This window comes from Macaca thibetana, chromosome 14, assembly GCF_024542745.1.
Source record: "Macaca thibetana thibetana isolate TM-01 chromosome 14, ASM2454274v1, whole genome shotgun sequence".
NCBI lineage: Eukaryota > Metazoa > Chordata > Mammalia > Primates > Cercopithecidae > Macaca > Macaca thibetana.
Genome location: NC_065591.1, coordinates 112,718,211 through 112,739,793, shown reverse-complemented (window position 1 = coordinate 112,739,793; position 21,583 = coordinate 112,718,211). Strand labels below are relative to the sequence as shown.

The 21,583-nt window shown below is 46.1% G+C and overlaps 1 protein-coding gene across 1 annotated transcript in view; it reads right to left on the bottom strand.

Moving 5' to 3' along the window:
- Positions 1 to 21,583, bottom strand: part of GRIK4 (glutamate ionotropic receptor kainate type subunit 4) — a 363,476-nt gene that overhangs the window by 9,615 nt on the left and 332,278 nt on the right. The window contains exons 17-19 of the mRNA XM_050759371.1: positions 17,708 to 17,873; positions 16,121 to 16,346; positions 11,392 to 11,520 (exon numbers count right to left, since the gene is read on the bottom strand). Of these exons, the coding sequence (XP_050615328.1) occupies positions 11,392 to 11,520; positions 16,121 to 16,346; positions 17,708 to 17,873 (521 nt within the window). The remainder of the gene's footprint in view (positions 1 to 11,391; positions 11,521 to 16,120; positions 16,347 to 17,707; positions 17,874 to 21,583) is intronic.

Here is a 21,583-nt window from a genome sequence, read left to right as displayed (position 1 = left end):
TGTCTACATCAGAACTATTTTAAGACCTTCTAAAAGCCCTTAAAATCACTTACATTTGGAGGACCCATCTCACATAAAAGCAAGTAGAACAAAATGCACCCACATCTTACGTTAAATGCATTAAAAAATTTTTGCTTCTGATACTACTGAGTGGCAAGATACAGTTAACTTAAAATTGGCTGTGATTTCTCAGCAATCATTGCACATACATACAAAAGAATGTTGCAAAATTAAAAATATAACCAATAAATTATTTCTACATGTAATGAAGTTTTTATGAACATTAAATTTAAAGATTAATGAAGTTGAAACAATGTTACATTTTGGAGATATTTAATTAAACATGTCTTAATTTAATTTTGCAGTTTCCTTTTTGCATTCTGAAACCAGTAATTTTTTTCAGACCTCAAACATAATTTGGACACTCAAAAAGCTTTTAAGCTCCAAGTAACTCTGTCTATGATATCTAAAGGAGAAAATAATTCTGTTTTGAATACTCTTTTGTTCTTGCTATTCAATCTTCATCCCATGCAATTTTGTCTTGCACCACTAAAACCACCCTTGCTATGGTCACCAATGAACATTTTGTTTCTAGCCTAATGGAAATTTTCTAGTCCTAATCTTGCATGACCTTTGTTAGCATTTGAATCGTCAGTCACGTGTCAGTCTTGGCATTTTATAAAGCCATTTCTTATCACTCTCTTCCGATCTCCTCAATCTCCTTTGATTGGCCTGGGGCACATTTTCTTCTCATTTTCCTACCTTTGGTCTCCTATCCCTCCTCCATGTCTTGGCTATTACCAAATCCTGCTGATTTTGCCTCCTGAATATTTTTAAATTTCTTACCCTTCTCTCTATTCCTCCTGCCACTTCCCTAGTTTAGGCACCCACCATCTCTTGCTTGGACTATTGCAGTAGCCTTTAAAACTATTTCCCTCCCTGTAGCCATTTCCTCCTCAACTCTGCATACTACACAGTTGCCTCACTGATCTTTCTGAAATGCAAAATCTAACTGTGACACATTCTCAAGTAACACAGAATTGTTTATAGTTCCCAGCACACAGCATCGTTGCTCCTACCTTCCATACCTTTGCTCCTGTTAATTCCTCTGCCTGGAACCTACCCCTACTCCCGAGACACACACCTGGCTAAACTCAACCTTTCCTTTAAGACTTAGCTCAGAGGTCACTTCCTCCAGGCTGCCTTCTTTACTCTTACCTGACTTTTAGTGATACTACTTTTGTGTTTTACTAATAATACCTTGTTTATCACTATTATGCATAAAATAATACACTAGTTTATATATCTGGATTTCCCACTACACTGCGAGTTCTTTGAGGGGAAGAACCATGCCTTGCTCAACTCTACAACCTCACAGTCATGGTACCTGGCCCATTATAGGAGCTCAGTAAATGTTTGTGGAAAGAATGAGCAGAAAGAGAGAGGACAAAGAATTCCAGATGTAGAGGGCTGCATTACCAAAAGCTCTGGACCCATATGTATTCCTTTCTAATTAAATTTGGTTTGAAATAATGGTAAAACGTGACAGCTCTGGTTGAGTGCTCCAGCCTGGTCATAGAGGAAGACGGCCCAGACTGTACTGAGTGGTGGCTAAAGGGGACTGAATATTGACATGGGCAATTCACAACATGGACTGCCTGTGTTGGGTGGGGGTATTGGGACAGTTATCAACAGGCATGTGGTCTGCACTGGAACAATTTTTATTAGATCAGGGAAAGCTTTTGGGGGAGCTGAGGTTTAACAGGAGGCTGGCAGAAACCATGAGTCACTGAAACACCCCATAGTCTTTCTTTCCTAGCTTCTCGCATTTCAGGGCCAGCATGTTAATCATGGGTGTTGGCTCCAGAGTCCTGATTCCTGGCTGAGTGGCCTCCTCCTCACAGAAGCAAGGCTTGAATACCATTTGTGCCTTGAGGAAGTTATTGGAAAGAGGAAGCAAGAATAGATTGCTGGCAGAGTCAGAGTTGAAAAACAGATGGAGTGGGGAGTGGGAAGGGAGAGTTCGGAGAGCACAGCAGTTCCATTTAACACTGTCATCAGTCATTCTCTAGAAGTCAAATGCCTTCCACAGCACATCAACATTCATCAGAAGGGGCCCTTGATGTGAACTCCCTCCAGCCTACAAGGCCCACGTGGCACTCACAGATGCCTCAGCACCGGCAAGGGGGATTGGGAAGCCATCTAGTCATCTCTTTCCTTCCCTTCTTCAGATGGGACCACGCATAAGCCATGCAGGCAGATGGCTTTACAAACTGGGACTTTCTCCTGACACTTGAGTCTCTGAGCCTCAGCTAGGCCCCAGCAATCAGCTGCAGTCACTGAAATAGAATCACGCTCTCCCCACAAACTCCTGGTTGGCTAAATACTAACTTTGGTGTCACCCGCAGATTGCCCACAAATATTTTGCCCACAAAATGATAGTTCACAAATGCAAACGAATAATGTTCTTTGTCTCTTGAACTAAGAACGGGAAGGGCACCCTGGAAGAGAGCACCTGTGAAGAGATGTGAGTCTCCACCCACCCACTTGCTCTTCCTTTGGTTCCGTCTGGCTAATAACCACTTCTTGGATTCAGGTACACTTGTGTCCTAGCCCGTAAAACCCTCACACATCTCCACGAAGCACTGTGGAAATCTGCAACTAAAATACAGAGGAAAAGCTCCTTTTGAACAAACAGTGAGGGAAGACTGAGAAAAAAGGCAGAGACCATAAAAGCCATGGAGGCAGGTGCAGAGAATCCACTCGCACAGAGAGAGGACTGACTAGTGCCACGAGATCCCGGCAAGAGACAATGTATTTGCTCTTTGACCTTGGTCAACAGATCTTGACTGAGAAGCTTCCATGAGCTGGGCACTATGCTAGGTGCTAAAGCTCTGTGCCACATTGGCTCATCAAGAGCACTGGACAAGAACATGAATTCTTGGACCCATAAGGCTTTCAAGCACTTTCTATTTCAGAACTATATTCACCTATAGCCATGCAAGTATATCAAATAGTCCGATCTCCAGGGATTGTAAATAGCAACTTCATGTGCCCAGGTATAAACTGACTTACATGACCTTCCCAGAAAATGCAAAGTGATTCATCATGTTGAAATGGTAAGCTTGACATTTCGTCTTGCATTCACCAAGGCATCTGGTGACTAGACCTAGCAGATTCTGGAAAGAATAATGGGAGAAAAGTAGGCAAAAGGGACTCAAACCCGAAGAGGGATGGGAGAGGTATTTGATAAACTTTGCAATTTATCAAAACACAAGCTATGGGAGGGTGCTTATAATCCATCAAAATATGAGCTCAAGTACCTCATTTTTCATTTGCTATCTCATTCAATTATCATTAAAAACACCATAGAGAAGGCCCATTGTCCCCACTTTATAGTTAAAGAAACAGAAATTCAGAGAACTTAAGTTGTCCATGTTTTCATAACTAATGTAAATTCTAGATCAGTTTGATTCCAAAGCTAACGCTCTGTATATATGTAAAGCTGACCTTTATGAGTGTTTACTATGAGCAAAGTTAGCCTGCTAAATGTTTTAACTCAATCCTTACAGTTACCCTGTGAAATGGGCACTACGCTTACCTGCATTTTCCTGACACGGAAACCAAGGTACAGAGGAGTTAGGTAACTTGCCCAAGGTTCCACGGCTGACAAGTGGAAGTGCCCGAATCTAAACTGAAGCCAGGCCCCCCTGCCGGCCAATTCCACACCACCTCTCCCAGTCACTCGGCATCCACTCACGCTGCAGCGGGGCGATGACAGAACTCAACCTGGCATCCTAATGACTGAACACATTCCTGGGAACCTCTAGAGGGACACAGGGCAGGGGTAAGGGGGTCTATGTGTGAGCTACAGCTCAGCTTATAAAATCCCCTTCTGTCCTTCAGAACATGACATCACATGTTTGAATCGATGATTTGTTGGCTTAATCTCGGCCCAGTTTCCAGACAACAGTGAGCTGAAGTCTTAACAATTCGACCTGCTTTGTTGCAGACTCATGGGGCCACCCTTTGCCTCTGCTGTGATCATGGTTTCTGGAAATCCCTCTGGAGTTTCTCTCTCTCAAAAATAGATCTAATTTGATCAGAGAGAGGCTTCCTCCACGGCATCTCTCTGAAACACTATCTAAATTCCCACATTCAGGTTTCCAGCCCTGGCTCTCTCCAGAGAAACCAGAGAACCAGGATAACTACGCTGGACCCTATGAGAAGAAAGAGAGAGGGAAGCATCCCCGGGGCCCCTTCCACCCCCATCACTCACCCCCACTCTTGCTGAGATGTCTCACACTTCCATTCCCACCGTACCAGACAGCAAACTTCCTGTTTTCTAAGGGTTCTGTGAGTCAATGCCACTGGCCTCTTTTCCATTTTTGAAAGGGAACCCTGATTTTCACAGCCTGGTGGTGTATTTATGTTCCTTTGAAGCCCGACTGTGAGCTCGTGTTTTTCAAGATAAAGGTATTTAATTTCCTTGGAGTTCACCAACCACCTTTTTGTCTAGCAATTGTTCTGCAAAGACTTCAGTAATCCAATCTCCTTGAATTGGGATGCCGGCATCTGTGAGTGGCTAGCGATATTTCTTTTTATAGCAGCTAAGTGAGAAAATAAATAAATAAATGTTTTTTGAAAAGAAAAGGCAGAAGAAAATGAAACAGCTTGGAATGGAGCCTGTTCCTTTTTGTAATCTCCAGTTTTCCACAGGATCTGCTGTTTCATTTTTTTAGCGAGGTAGGGAGGTGGACAGTCACCCAGCTACGGGCAGGGAGAGTCAGAGGGGGCGAGGAAGCTAAGGGGTAATGTTGTGGCTCTTACCAGAGGCAAGCAAGACCTGGCACAAAGACTCGGGATTGGTGGCATTATCACAATGTTAGGATTCTTCTCTGGATTTGGCAGTAATGTTTGAGCTGTAATATTGGATTAGAAGTGGGGTAAGCACCAGTTCCTTTTCTTTGAAATTTCTCGCATTTTAATAGGATAACAAAGTAGAAAAGGATTATGTTAGGCACTGGCGCGTCGTCTGGTACATTCTAATTAAAACTGCAGCCACTCTCAGTTTCAGAGGTCTCCGAAAAACAGACCCACTCATAGTTCCTTTCACCTCTATCCCTCTCTGCCCATTCCATATTTCTCTCCTTCCTTTAAGCACACGTGAAAGCCAACTGATTGAAATTCTAAAAAAGAAAGATCACCTAGGAGCTGCTTGGGAAAGCAGGTGAAAGCTACTGCCCTCTGTTCAGCCTGAGACACAAGAAAAACAATGTTCCTAGGTCTCAATTCTTGGTGAACACTTAAAGACGTAAAGCCCGGGTGCGGTGGCTCACGCCTGTAATCCCAGCACTTTAGGAGGCCGAGGGGGGCAGATCACTTGAGGTCAGGAGTTAGAGACCAGCCTGGCCAACATGGTTATATCCCATCTCTACTAAAAATACAAAAATTAACTGGGCGTGGTGGCAAGCACCTGTAATCCCAGCTACTCAGGAAGCTGAGGCAGGAGAATTGCTTGAACCCAGGAGCTGGAGGTTGCAGGGAGTCAAGATAGCACCACTGCACTCCAGCCTGGGTGACAGGATGAGAATCTGTCTTTAAAAAAAAAAAAAAAATGATTTAATGGAAGAGATGTTTGGGTCATGTTGGTCCTGTTTTTCCAAATCCCTTGGACAATGAATGACACAGCACAGTAAGTTTGACAGCTAATTTACGAGAGAGATCGATCAAGCAATGGCACCTTCCGTTTCAGGCTAGTGGCTCTTGCTTGGTTTGGAAGAAGTCACATGCAGTTTCGCTTGGCCAAGAAGCCTCTTAGCCTCTCTGAGTAATGTTTGCTTGGGCTCCAGCCATGGCACAAATGGGGCCACCACATTAAACTGGCACTAGCAGCTATGGCTGGGACAGTAGCTGAAGTCCTGGCTTTCAGAGTGATTTGCATAGCATCTCCCACACAGCCCCACTCTGAAACATTGCCTCTTATTAATACAGCTCACCCTCTTGTTCCAAAGGATGACCGTAGAGAGACAAGTTAACACTGGCTGGCTGATAGCACCCAGAAATCTTCGGATGCATTTGGGACCTGGGCAGGATGACTTCCACTGTTTATTTTCCCTTTCATCTGTTCAGTTCTCTTCTTCATGCCAGGGAACATTTGGTCCCAAAGTGCAGTGGAGAGAGGCCTCCTGTTCACTTCTTTCCATCTTTCCTGGAAGCCTGATCTCCCTCTCTGCCTCCTCTCTCCCTCCACCCTGAACTCCACTGTCAGCGCAGTCTTCCAAAACTGTGGAACCATCTAATCTATTGTGGATGCGGAACTGTTTCCAAGGCCAACAACTGCAACAATTATAACTTTGTATTTCTATTCCACCTCCAACTTCCACTTCCACCACATGGGCAAAAACATAGAGACTTTTCAGTCATTTCATGTTTAAATTCGCTTAAATCCAGTGTCTTCTCCATTCCCCCTTCTTTCCGGGATGTATTTCAGGTTTGTGGTTGTGTCATTGTATTGGGGTGGGGATAGGTGTCTGGTCTTATGCTGTAGTCCACTTAGATTTCCAATATCTTTGTCTGGAGTTAAGGAAAACTCAGGCCTTTCACTGGGCCCTCTGCTGTGGGTCCCTATGTGCCACCTCTTATGTCCCCCACTTCACTGAGGCATGGCACATATTTCTGGGGTTTGCTAAACTCCAGAAATATGCATCATGCCACAGTACAAACTCATTACACAGCCAAACTCCCCAGATGCGAATTCTTCTCTGCTCCACATGTACCACCCACAGCCCCTGCACAAGTAAAAATCTCTTTAGAACGCTTGGAATACCCAGCTAATTCTGGGAGTGCTATCTGCCACTCGCCGGCTCCCAGGAGGGCAAGGACCAAGCACATTTTTACACGTCACTTCCTGCTCAGAAGCTCCTGTCCTGGCCAGGGCATCCTTTTATCTGATTTGCAGAGTTGGTGGCCTGGTTTTTCTATTTCTAATTTTTTTTTTTTTTTACTCCTACTTCTAGCATCAACTTTTTGCCCAGATTCTATTAGGAATTAACCTTTGTATTCCAAAATACTTCTCTAGCAAATCAAAAACCTCGCTCTCCAAGGACATTATGTCTGCTGTGAGCTTTAAGAACTTATTTTGGAACTTAAAGCCAGTAATTTGACTTGGTTTCTCCCGAGGCAATAACTATCCCCTGGGACCATGAATGCCACCAAGAGCTTAGAATTCCGTCCCACCACACCTGCTTTCCGTGTGCCACATCTCACCCCAGAACCTTTGATGGCTACTGCCAATTCTCCCAAACCCAGTCCAGGGCACTGTTGCTGTGCCAAGGAGTCTGGCAAAGCTGTGGCATGCTGTTAGGACATCTTCCTGGGACACTGATTTTACTTACGGCTTGGGTGGGAAAAAACATTCTTACATTAAATAAACATGCCTATATTACAGAGTAAGATGCAAAATTCACATGTATTTTTAGGACAAAACAGAAGATTTTCAGGAAATTCCGAACAAGTAGGCTGCTTTAGACAATGTCCTAGATCCCCAGCAGTTCCCATTTGGTCTCCTCTGCTTTTGGTTCCTCCTGTGAAAATGCGTGAGACAGACTGGTTGCAGTCCAAATACCTTTACCCAGTTTTCAACTCTCTCTTAAGTCCAACCTCATCCTACCTTTTCAGACCGAGTTCTCAGCATAACACCTGTGCCTCACAGCAGTCCTAAAGCAGCCATTCCTACGGGATGCTTCCAGGTCCGGGCCATGTGCCCTTAAACCTTCCCTGACCATTCCGCAGAATTCATCACTTCCTCTTCTGGGCTTCCAGACATTCTCTTTATACCGCTATTAAAACTCTCCCACACTGCAACCATTACAGCAACCATCTGTGCGTCTCTCTAGCTTCTAAGCCTCTTAAGGGCAAGGGCAGGTTGTGTTCCTTTTGGTAATTTCAGAGCCCCGCACAGTGCCTGGTACACAGCAGTTTACCACGCTGTTTGTTGGCAGCAATGAGAGCTACATGAATACTTTCCATGCCAACATTTGGGGTGCTGGGCTCCCGTTTCAGAGGAAACAATCATAAGATAAGGCTTTCCAGACTTTTCCTTCTCCAAAGTCAGGAGGACTTTGAGATGCTTGCTCATTCACCTATTCATTTATCGATTGTAAATGAATTGTTCATTGTTTCATCAAACACTGATGGCAGGTGATGTTCTGGGCATCAGGACACAAAAATTAATAAGACACAGTCCCTGTCCTTGAGTTGCTTATTGTCTATAGGGGGGAAAAATGTCAACAGACAGAAAATAAATGTCTTAAGTGTTGATTTTTGAAGAGCCCTTCAGCCTGAGGGAGAAGGGATGGATGCGCACATTCGCAGCTTGGGGACACTATTCAAACCTCTCATTGTGCCCTAATTGCTCGTTCAGGCCTCTCTCTTCTCCAGCACCTCTGCACCACCATATGCCTTCGGTCAGCTGTTCAGAGGCAGGAACAACTGACTGTGAGCGGACAGCTCCTGGTGCGAGGGCTATTGGGGAAAGTAACTTCAAGCACAGTCTCATGAGTCACGTTAGCATGACCCAGGAGAACACAACAATTGGTAGCTTCCGACAGCTAGCGGCAGTTTTCATCACACATCCCACAAACACTGGGTAACTACTATGTGCCTGGCTCTGTTGGGGAGGCTAGGACCACAGAAGCAAATGAGACTGAGTCTGGGTCTAAGGTGCCAGCAACTGAGCAGAGGAGACCAAGATTGCAGCATAGTGTGTTGAGGGCTCTGTCCAAAGTCACAGAAGGCCCCCAACCCACTGTGGTGAGGGGAGAGGGAGATCAAGGGTTTCTAGGAAGACAGATACCTAGACATTTCTTCTATTTCATTTCTCAATCAGAGGAAGGATCGATTAGCAGAAGGTCCTCTGCTGTGGGCCCCAGGTTCACCTCCCCATTTCCACGTTAGACAGCTGCAGAGCACACCACTACTACTGTTTCCCTGCAGACGGAGGTGAGATGGCCCTCTTTCCTGCCATCCTTTAGCTCACTGTTATCACAGAGCAACATTAACATATGCTGACAATAATCCAATTTTATTTTAGCTATTCCAGGTCCAGCCACATGTTTCCAATCCATCTCTTTTTTTCGGAGAGGGAGTGGAGGAGCATTTTGCTACCCACACCTTCCCTAGTACAAACCGATTACACAATCCAACTCCCCAAATGCGAATTCTTCTCTGTTCCATCTGGACCACCCACAGCCCCTGCACACAGCCCTGCCCACTGCGCTGACTTCTGCTCCACACCCGTCTTCAAGGTGCTTATCTGCCTGCAATGCCCTCCTCCTACACTGTTGCCCTATTGAGGTCCTGGGCATCTTCAAAATCTAGTTCATTCTATCCAATCCACAGAAGTGTCTTGACACTTTTTTCTGCATATCCCCCATTTTCTATTACTCTGAACAAGCAGAAGTAATCTCCGCACTTCACCCCCTAGCATTTAACTGTAATTTGGCAAGTGTCAGTAATTGTGTGCTGACTGCTTCCAGTAAGTTAATTTTGTTTCCAGAAGTCACTTTAAGATGCTTGCTGGTAAGTCTGCAGAGCTTTCTTACTCCCAGGCGTGTGAAGTGATGTGCTAGGACACCTCACTGTCACTCAGCACATCCCTATTGATGGAATATCCGGCTGACCCTTGAAAATAACTCCCCTGCAGGCAGCTGATGGAATCAGACAGCCCGGAAGTTCAGAGAGCAGCCGAGTACAGTGCTAGGATGCAGATCAGTGACAGCTACGATACACTGGGCCCGGGGAGGAGCCAAGCTCTGTGCTTTTTCACTCTCCCTTCACAGCAGCCCTACAGTGTGTTACTTACTGAACTCATTTTACAGATAAAGGAATGAGGGCTCAGCGCTGTTAACTAATGTGCTGAAACTCACAGACTCGCGGTCGGTGGAGACGGGACTGAAATGAGGTCTGCCCATGCCCTGTGTCCATTCATGTCCACTGCTTTCCCCATGGTCAGATCTGGCCTTTGGGGAATGAAGAGCCAAGAAGTGTGTGGCCTCACTCAGTTCCTCTGAGAGCAGCATTTCCTTTAAATTATAAAAAATAATTGCTCCATATATCCATATTGTTGAGACCTCTTCTTGCAAGATAGAGATCCACGTTTAGACACTGAGAATCACATAGTTATTCATTCGCTGTCTCATTAGGGACAATCATTCATGCTGAGCAGAAAAGACAAGCACATGATATCCTTCATTCTGTTCCTCAGCTGTCTTCCTCAGGCAGAACATGGACAGGTAAATCTGTTGCATATTTAACAAGGCTGCAGTAGATGGAGTAGTAGATATGGTATGTGACCATATGATTTATTGTCTAAACCAGGCCACTTTGAGAATGAAAGCTGTCTAGAAATAATTAATAGGCATTAACTGATCTACAACAGATAGAAACAAGACTATACCATCCTGGGCAAACTAGGGTAAGTGTTCCCCTACAGAAAATCCTGGGTGCTCAGGCACCCTCAACACTCCTTAACCAAACATCTTAGTCAGGGACTGCTTTCTATTTAGCCAAATTTAACATTCGCTCATTCATTTGATAAAATATCCACATGTCCAGCTCTGTGGGCAGCCCTGTGATGACCAACCCTGCCCTCATGAAGCTTACATTCTAGTAGAGAAAGTGGAAAGTAAACAAATACATAAGAAATATAATATCAGGTAGCGATGAGGTCTGAGAAGGGAAATAAGGTGGGGTTAAGGTGATGGAGAGACATGTGTAGGGTAGGAGTGAAGAGCTCTTCAAAGAGAGGCCAGGAGGAGGGAGCAGGTGCACAGGCCCTGGGGTGGAAGAGCCAGATGGGAGGCTTGGGGACCAGAGAGAAGAGAGGAAGGTTGAAGGGGAACAGATCATATAGGGCCCTGAATTTTATTCCCAGTGGGATGGGAAACCGTTGGAAGGTTTGTGCAGGGGAATCCTGACATCGAATTTGCATTTTTAAAAAGGATCACTCTAGCTAGTAGTGGAGAATATATTGTAGAGACGCAAGAATGGGAAACTAAAACCAGGCGGTTGTAATTACACAGGTGTGAGACAATGCAGCACGGGCCAGGGTAGAAGCCGTGGTGCTAGGGGTCAGAGGCAGCTGGGTTCAAGAAACACCATGGAGGCAGAGTCTCTAGGACTTGGAAGCCAGGTGGACACTGGGTGCCCGTGATACGCAAGACCCTGGGACAGACCTGACCCCCTGCCAGCCCAGCTTATACCTAGGTTCCTTCCAAGGCGGTTCGCGATGGGTCCTAGAAGTCATTATGTGTACCTGGAATTTGAACATGAGAAACAAGCTACTTTGGTCCTCTAGGGCAGGAGGAGGATGGCCCTGAACGTCCTTACCTTTAGCTCTGTGATCTTCCTCCTTGGGGCACTTCCCTCCTTCCCACCATTTGCGCTTCAGGATCTCCAGGCGGTTGTTCTCCTGCAGCTGGAGAATGGCCAGATCAAACTCGTCCCGGAAAACCGAGCCTGCGGGGGTCACAGGAGAGCCCAGGACACAGGTTGTGAATGCCCTGTTAGGGGTCACTCTGCTCCCCTTCCCGGCACACCTCCTGGCCACCCTGCCTGCTTTCACCTCGAGAGGGGACAGACAGATGCAGCGGATGGGGCGAGCCCCTGGGGCCACTGCTCTCTACTTCCCCGGGAGAGTGCGGCGTTCTGGCTTCACGCAGGGGTTCTCAGGTTTTTCTACTTCCCTTCTCTCCATGCTGACTGGCGCATCCAGCCCATGGCCCAACACCCCAAGATGGGTCAAGGAAAGGCTTTCCAGGCAGTCGTACCATCCACCTCCCCAGCCGGACACCACCACTTTCTAAATTAAAAAGATGGTCTATTCTGGTTAAACAACCTGCCCACCAACACCCAGGACACTGGCTGCAAAGTATCCAATCCACCTCCAGGAGGAAAGAGTTTGTGCTTCTGTGACACAAACCTCTTAGGTGTGTCCAATTTCTACTTTATTTAAATTAATTTCTCATGGCCAGTCACGGTGACTCATGCCACTTTGAAGGCTCAAAGTCCAAAGTGTGAATGTCCTTTTAAAAAGCACAGAGAATGAGAATGAGAAAGTGCTCATTCTCAGCACTTTGGGAGGCCGAGATCACTTTGGGAGGGCGGATCACTTGAGGCCAGGAATTCAAGACCAACCTGGCCAATATGGTGAAACCCCATCTCTAGTAAAATACAAGAATTAGCTGGGTGTGGTGGTGCGCACCTGTAGTCCCAGCTACCCAGGAGGCTGAGACAGAAGAATCACTTGAACCTGGGAGACAGGGGCAGTGATCACACCACTGCACTCCAGCCTGGGCAACAGAATGTGAGACTCCGTTTCAAAAATAAATAAGTGAATCAATTTCTTAGGCACTTGTAACTCTCACTACGTTACACCTGACAACTGTTTATCCAGAGAAGTAACCAATCAGTGAGAGAAGAGCCACACCAGAGTGTGAGAATCAGGTCACCAGGTGTTCCCCATCCTCAGCGCTGCCTTCTGAGCGCACGAGAACCCACTGGCCTGTCCATCACCCTGTTTCTCCCACTCCTCCTTCCCTCCTCAAAAGAAGGTTTTTTTTTTCTGTTCAGTACTATTCTTTTTTAATTTTTCTAATGCAATTTTGCCAAGGAGCTTTGGTTCTAGAATTTAGGTTTAATCACAAAAACAGGCTTAAATCAAACCATGGAAAGCTCAATGTCTCAGCACAGGCTGAGGCCTGAGATTATTAAGAAAAAGCTGCCAAGAGGCTGGAAAACAACTAAGCTGCCCAGTTTCCTTGCCCAAACTCTATGAAGGCTGGATGTGGACAGATGCCCCAGAGGAGAAAGGCTACTCTGAAGGATCAGGCAGAGCTTGGAACAAACAGATGAGTGCTTCTGAAATTTTCACGTGCATTGCAATCACCTGGGGATTTTGCTGAACTGCAGAATCTGATTCAGTAGGCCTGGGGTGGGGCCTGAGAGTCTGCATTTCCAACAAGCCCCTAGGTGATGTCCATGCTGCTGGGCCATGGACCACACTTTAAGAGGCAAGGAACCAGAACATCTCCCAGATCTCTTCCAACCGTGACAGCCCACGGCTCCACGGTAGAACCTTCCCTACTATAGATACAACTCTGCTTGGACACCCAAACCCAAGCCTGTAGCACTGGATGTGTGCATGTGATTTGGGCAAACACCAACGAGCTTCATGTAGAGTAAGTACTTATTACACATCTTACACATAGTTGGACCCGAACCCCAAGCCTGCAGCACTGAATGTGTGCAAGTGATTTGGGCAAACACCAGCAGAGCTTCAAATACAGTAAGTACTTATTACACATCTGCAGTGAATGGACACATGAACGAGTTGTCTAACAGAGGTTGTTAGGTGGTGAGGCTAATGAACATTCCAGGTTTAGAGAGAATGGTCTAGCCCAGCAAGGCAGTTCAAGCAGTTTGAAGGCATGTTCAACCCAACCTCCTAACACATCAGGGGCCACATGAAAGGCCTATTCTGCTTACTCGTTGGTTGCCTACTTAGTTCCTAAGCCACCTGATTAATTTTCCATCTTGTTCCTTGTTTTGTTTCTCTTAATTTTCCTGGGTCCAACCACATTGCTTATTCCATAGTTAGGCTCTTACATTCCACTTAAGAATGATATACATGCTTGTATTTCCTGGGCATACCCCCAGCTGGACCTAAATCCTGGCTCATCAATGAACTGTGTAATGTTCTTTCCAGCTTCATGTGGGAAGCTGGGCTAGCTCCGAGTAGACCTTCCCACCTATCCTGTCCTTTCTAGCTGATAGGACCCATTGGCAACATGGTCTGGTAAATGAATTACTGGACTGGAGACAAGCATCCTAGGCTCAAACCCAGCTTCTCTACCTATTCTGTGACCTTGGACAAGTAATCTGTCAGCTCTGAATCTGAGTTCTGTCCTCTACAGGATGGGAATAACCACATACATCTTGCAGGGGTCTATGAAGTGAGATAAAATGTGAAAACAGTGTCATGTCAGATATACAGCAAACGCATTTCCTTTCACTTTTCCTTGGTTATTGATGAAAATTTCTAGAGTTGTGGTCTGTCTTACCCCAACTCTCCATTGTTTTGCTCCACGAAAACTTTGGAAGCATTTGAAATTTAGGTAAAATGTGTTAAATTGCTAGAGTATCATCAAGGTGTGCCTTAAGTTCATTTTGCAGTTCACACTATCATCTTGAAACAAAATGTCAGTGAGTATATCTCTCAAAGGGGTCCATAATCTGTATTATTAGTGGACACCAGTGAAATATAATGGCATATAGAGGGTGTGGAGGTTTATAAGTACCCGGAGTGAAGCCTCCAGTTCACAGTTCACAGAACTCCTAGTGCCATAATGTACAGAGTTCAGGGATGAACCATATTATTACCTATGTTCATTTTCTTGGTTTCTGATCAGAATTTAAGTCATGTGCTTTTGTCAAATAGTGGTGGCTCATGCCTGTAATCCCAGCACTTTGGGAGGCTGAGGTGGGCAGATCACCTGAGGTCAGGAGTTCAAGACCAGCCTGGCCAGCATGGTGAAACCCCATCTCTACTAAAAATACAAAAATTAGCTGGCCATGGTAGCACACGCCTGTGGTCCCAGCTATTCGGGAGGCTGAGGTACGAGAATCACTTGAACTGGGAGGCAGAGGCTGCAGTGAGCCTAGATAGTGCCACTGTATTCCAGCCTAGGTGACAGAGTGAGACTCTGTCTCAAAATAAATAAATAAATAAACATATATATATATGTGTGTGTGTGTGTGTGTGTAATAACATAGGAAACCATAGAAGAGATGAGAAGGACACTAATATCCCCCAAGGCAGGCTCAGTGTGAGACACTAAGGTAAGGCACCTAACTAGATTATCAGGTTTAATCCTCCCAACCCCATATGGTAGGTATTAGAAACCTAATTTTATGAATTAGATAACTGAGGCTAAAGAATGCATCTAAGGTACCACAGCCAGTAACTAGAACACGTCCCGGGGTCTGCCTGACTCCAAGCCTGTGCTCTTTACACTCCACAGGTGTGAGTGAATCCTGCAATTTACAGAGTTTTGAGCTAAGGTAAAGATCAACAACAGGGATGTGTACTGTAAATACAAAGATGAGCATACCGTATGCCAATTTTCTCCCAGAGACTGATGGCCTTGATTCCCGCTTCTTCCCCTGTTGCCTTGTACAAGAACACCCTCATGCAAGAACAACCCTCTACAGCACGGGCTCTCTATGGGGTGTGTGGAGGGGGAAGGGTGCATGTCAGAAGGGGCTGGGGAAACATACAGATCCCCTTCACAATCACCACAGCAGCCAAACATGTCCTCTCCTCATCTTCTTGGGGAGGTTCTGTTAGCAGGTGAAGGCTCAAAGTCCAAAGTGTGAATGTCCTTTTAAAAAGCACAGCCAGGATACCTTTCTGGAAGCCAAACATCTCTACCCTCCTATTCATAGAATGAGACGGGGTGACACCCAGTCAGCAGGCCAAACACCAGAGCATTCCCGCCCCTTCTCAATGACCCACACCAACCTACTGTAGCTGGATCAGTGAAATCCACAAATAATTTAAAAGCCATTTCATCTAATCATGGCCGTCCCCTTTAGAAGTAAACTTTTCACTGGTGACGCTAACAAATAGCAAAATTAACTGATTTGAATTTCACCATCTCATCCTTCTTTCCACTGCTAGTAGAGATAGCAATCAACAGAGAAATGGCCAAGGGGTAGCAAGCAAGAAGAGGAACAAAAGGCCTAAATACACACCAAAGGCATCAATGCTCTTTAATAATTAGTATTAGCCCTTTAAATTAGTCAGTTAATCAATCAGTAGCTAATCAACTAACTCTTTAATAATCAAGGATTGAGCACTGGTTGTTGAGTAAAAGAAATATGTGTGTTTGCTTTAAAAAAAAAAAACAACAACAACTTTAGAATGCCCATCTAAAGTCACTGTTAAACTGGTTCTAGCAACAGGGGTTACTGGATTCAATGCTGCTTTCAGTGGTTTGATCTACCCTGACCCTGTCTGGACAAAGCTACCCAAAGAGGCTGTTCCTCTCCCGCATACCGACTGGCATGCCAATCCCATAGCCCTTGGTGTCCAGCAGGCCCCCAATCTGAGTGAGGTTGCAGTTTCGCTGCCGATAGTACTCGTTCATGGTGGATTCCAGGAGGAAGGCGTAGTTGGAATTCAACACCCTGGCGATTCCCTCCTCTGTGCTCTTCACGAACACGCTGGGCTGCTTGGAATACATGTAATTCCACATGCGTTGGTAGGTCTGGTAGCGGGAATTCTGGGAAAAGAACAAAAGGAAGCAGGATTGGGAAAAGAGGAAGGAAACGTTGATTCAAAAAGAGAGGGAATCAAAGTGCACCTTAAGATGCTGGCCCTTCCTCTACTCTACCCGCCAATCACAGACAAGAACCTTTTCCCTTTCTGTCTCTCAACACAAGATGTTCACTGTCACTGTGTAATGGCAGGGGAGGGAGGTGTGCCTTTGATACCTTTTACAGAAAGACGAGGAAGCAACAGGGCACTAGGGCCCTGATTTGGTCATTGGTTTTGCCTCATCTACCCTCAAGAGCTCTTCTACTGCCAACCTCCATTTTCCGGTAGAACTGAAATTCTGGTTGGGTACCTTCATTGTCCCTCAATTTGGGGCAGTGAACTTAGGTTCATTTAGGACTATACAGAAATACCATTTGAAGAAGCAGTTTCACTATTTTCTATCCACCCTAAACCAGTTGATCAATCACATATACGAAGCTGGCTGCTGTGTTACAAATAATAACAAGTCAGAGAACTCTGGGGGTCTATCCAAACCCTGTGTTTGCACGATGACTTCACTGCTCTCTGTGCCAGTAGGCACTGAGACTTGCCTGGAAAACAGAAAGCTGAAGGCATTGGACTTGTTTCATGTGAAAATGAACTTCTTGGATATTAGGTTGGTTAGACACCTTTTAACTCCAGGGGAAACCTGCTTCCCAAGAGAGCTTGAGGCACATGAAAACCACTATTCCATCTGGTCTGGCTGTCAGTCTTGGCGATCAATCAGTTTGCTGACAGCAAACACATCGCTGTGGCAGGGCTTTCTCCTGAGCCTTGCAAGGGAAACTCAAAGAAGACAACAGGTCCCTATCTGATACCTATCAAGTCTGGAATCAATGAAGCCAGTTTGTCTTAAGCTGGTGTTCCTCAAACTTCAGTCACTCGTGTATGAATCTTGCTCTAAATACTACCTATACGATTTAAATCACTTGTTAAAATGTAAATGTATACGTTAACCCCATTCTATGCAGTAATACAAATAAAACTACAAGTTTGATTCACTGCATATATATACTTTTTTTCTAATGGCCATTAATATAAATATGAAACTATGGCAACGAAAAAATAGTTCCACCACATTAGACCTAAAATCATCTCAAGTATCACCACTCTGGCACCGGCTGATATTAACACAAAGTTCTTTTGGGACCTCATTCCAGGTGTATTTTGTGGAGCAACAGATAAATGAACCCCATGTGGACTTCCAAACTATATGTTCAAAAGAGATAATGAGATGACGAGAGATGTTTTTATCTCCAGCAGACAAACATCTCAACTTTATTCTGCCCAGTTCCCGATGTTGGTGAGCAACCAAATGGGGTTTACTTGGAAGAAGGTCATGCTGGAGCCTCCGTGAATTGTGCCATACTCAATGGCGGTCTGGTCAGCCAGGTCATCCACTGACTCAATGGGCACATCCATGCGCTGCACGGTCAGGAAGGCTGCCAGGTTGGCCGTGTAGGATGAGATGATGATCAGCGTGAATGCCCACCTATGTAGGAAAAGACAAGGAAGTCATCATTGCCCGGGCACTCCCTGGAGTCTTGGCCCCCAACCCCAGTCCTGCTGTGACATGGGAGAGACCAGGCATCTTTCTTCTAAAAGAGCTTTCAGCTTAGTGGGGGAAGAGAAAGGAGGCAGGGCATATGATGTCAACAGAAATGAATCGAGTTGGTGAGCACTGCCTGGAAGAAGACAGCTGATTTGTTTTTCTTATTTCCTAAAGGAGATGATTATTGGGTTATTATTCAAAAGAGGTATAGTCCATGCACATGAGACAGTTTTGGACACTGTGAGAAATGAGCCAGTGAATGAGCTGCGCGTGCCAGCTCCAAGGGCTCTGTTCAGAGCTAGAGCAGGAGGGCTTCCTCGCCTCCTCGTGTTGAAGCCAACCTTCAAATGTGCATTGCCAGGCACTGATCATCTACCACGAGCTACATCCACTATCTCACTTAATCCCTACAGCTCAGGAAGGCAAAATTCTTATCCCAATTTTACAGGTGGGGAAATTGAGGCTCAGAGAAGTGAAGCAACCTGCCAAGTAACACCTTGATATATTCTTCTTCTTTTTTTTTTTTTTTTTTTTGAGACGGAGTCTCACTCTGTTGCCAGGCTGGAGTACAGTGGCGCGATCTTGGCTCACTGCAACCTCCACCTCTGGATTCAAGTGATTCTCTTGCCTCAGCCTCCTGAGGAGCTGAAACTATAGGCACATTCCACCCTGCCCAGCAAATTTTTGTATTTTTAGTAGAGATGGGGTTTCACTGTGTTGGCCAGGATGGTCTCCATCTCTTGACCTTGTGATCCACCTGCCTTGGCCTCCCAAAGTGCTGGGATTACAGGCGTAAGCCACCGCACCTGGCCGATAAATTCTTTTTTTTTGGAGACAGGGTCCTGCTCTGTCGTCCAGGCTGGAATGCAGTGGCTTAGTCAGGGCTCAATGCAACCTAGAACTCCCAGGCTCAAGAGTTCTTCCTGCCTCAGTCTCCCAAAGTACTGGGACTATAGGTGTGAGCCCCTGTGCCATCTGATAAATTCGTATTTTAAAATCAGTTCTATAAATTGTAACAGAAAATCTTTAGTAAAGACGACCTAGTGAAAAGCACCTTTGAACTGCTGAAAGGCTGGAATTAGAAAATATTCTTACAATTGTCATGCCATTTCAAATTAGAAGATTGTTTTACTGAGTAGACAGAACTCATTTAAAATTAGAATAATTTTGCAGCTCAGGCAGCATATATCCTAAATCCCTTAAAACCTGTGTGTTCATTTTAGTAGGTTAAACAAGCCTTCTCCCATCTGGTCAACAGTATGGAGCTACATCCCAATCCCAAGGGGCTCAGAGAGAGATCGTAGCACAGTTTGGGATGGAGAATCACAAATTCTGAATCAGTGGAGCCTGAGTTCATAAGGCTTTATCCATTATAGACACACTAATGATGAATGCATAGTGATTAACACACAGAACTCGGCAACCTGCTGCTGCTGGGTCGATTTTCAAGAGCAGCAGGTCCCATTGCCCTTTTTGCCACTGTGACCAAGAGCTCTTGCTGGCTGCCTCCCCAGGAGTGAAGCAACAGGGGCCTCCTCTGACCCGATGGGCACGTCTACATGGCAGACCACCAGCAAGTGAACTGGGTTTTGGTTCTGGCTGTGTTCCACTGTGAGACCGTGGGGAAAACCACTCACCTACTCTAAGCTCATTTACTTGTCTAATAAATATATGGGGATGATCATGCCTGCTCTGCCTGTTGCTGGAGAGTTGTGAGATAAAATGAAGTAATATGTCATGAGTGATCAGCAATCTGTAAAGGACTAGAGGGATGTGAGATATAGAGAAATGTCTAGAGAGACCATCAGACTGAAAATGGGATGAAAATCACCTGGCTACCTCCTTCTGCCTTCTCTATCTGTGACCTGTAAGTAGCAGGTGTCCCTCCATGCCCAAGGTCTGCTTTCCCTGCTCCTGCTTCAGCTCTTCTGCCCTATTGGAAGGTGCTTCTCATGACCATCCCTAAGAAAAGGCCTGGGGCAGGGCGGTCCCCAGGAGGAAGCCAGCGCTCTGCAGCTGCTTAGCTGTGGTGGAGTGTGCTGGGGGTTAATGAGCCCTAGGTATGGACATGACTCAGAATTGGCTACACTCTGGCTACACCCCAGCTGGCTATTTAGGCCACTGGTCACAAGGAAACTGGTCAGAGGGCACAAGCGGCTCAGTGCAAGGCCATCGGCTCTGCTGAGAAAGGGAATGATGCCCGCTTCCGGAGGGGTCAGTGCAGCCTCGCTCCTGTATCAAAGGGCATTTTCAGTTGTCAAACTGGCATTCTCTCCAGCAACATGGTGTTTTCTATCTCATGCTCTGGGTGAGGAGGTCAAGGTAGGCCACAATGGCCCCGTCTTCTGACCTCCCACTCCTCCACAGAACGGACCAAACTGAGGCCCTGATTTAAGAACTAGGAACTGTTAGTGTGCTGGGAGAGAAGCACACTGACCACCTGGAGTCGGGGCTGGCACAGGCCTGTCACAGCGGCTTCGCATTTGCACTGAGCCCCTTCCCACACACGCTCTGGAACAGAGTGACCAAGCCACCTGCCGCCAGCTATTTAAAGCAGTGCTGAGTCCTCCCCTCAGTGCAGGGCAACCTGCAGGACGGCTGGGTCCTGGAGGAGGGATTTCCTGGGGTAAGGGTGGAGCTGACAAGCGGATGAAGTGGGCAGTGGGGCCCTAGCTGCATCCATCCGTGTGAGCAGGCACCCCCGGAAGGAAAAGCCCCAGGGAGAAGATGAACATCCTGGCACGCTCCTCTCCCAGGGCTTCTGCCCAGGTTCCCGGATGTTGTGGGACTTCCGTGACTCTCCTTGCTGGGACTGTCCATCCTTCTTCCTGGGGACCTGAGCTCCTATTCTCCATGGTGATCTACTCAGTGACATCTCCGAACTATCTGGTAACAGGCGAGCATCTCGCCCAAGTTTAAATCCTGCTACATTTGTTGTTTATTAGGGAAAATGGAAACCCCAGACAGGAAGGCGTGGCTGTCTCGCTGCATTTTCACCTTCCTAACAGCCCAGTGGCTCCTCCAGTAATTCTGTCCAGACCACCCACTCTGGGCACCAGTACTCAAGGGTGGAAACATCACCTGTCCTTTTCCTTTGGCTAAACAGGGTGAGAAGGAAGGGAGAGAACCAAGGTCATAAGTCCTGTACGCTATGGCAGCCAAACCCACAGCAGATCTTTAAGAAAGGATCAAAAAAGGATCAAAAAAGGATCAAAAGAGGCATGTTTGTGTTCTGCAAACATGCCTCTCCAGGCTATACACACACACACACACACACACACACACACACACGTTTCATCTTGTTTTTCCTTTGCCCCCATAGTGGTCTAATAACAATGACCAGTCCATATGTTTATGTAGCACTTTCAAGTTTTCAAAGAGCTTTCCCACACATTGAATCATTTGCTCAACTCTGAACGACAAGAGTTTGCATTTTCCCACACCTGCTGAGGTGAACAGGCCAGCAAGCCCCCAGAGCCAGGGGCAGAGACCCAAAGCCTCAGAAGGCTGGTAGAGGGGGCGTGATGTGGCAGCCAGGCTGGCTTCCTCCTGCAGGGACTTCCTGCCAGCAGGCTTATATTTGCATAAATCTGAATATGCCTTCTCAAACCTCAGGTCATTTTCAGGTCAGGAAGTTACCATTGCTTTGC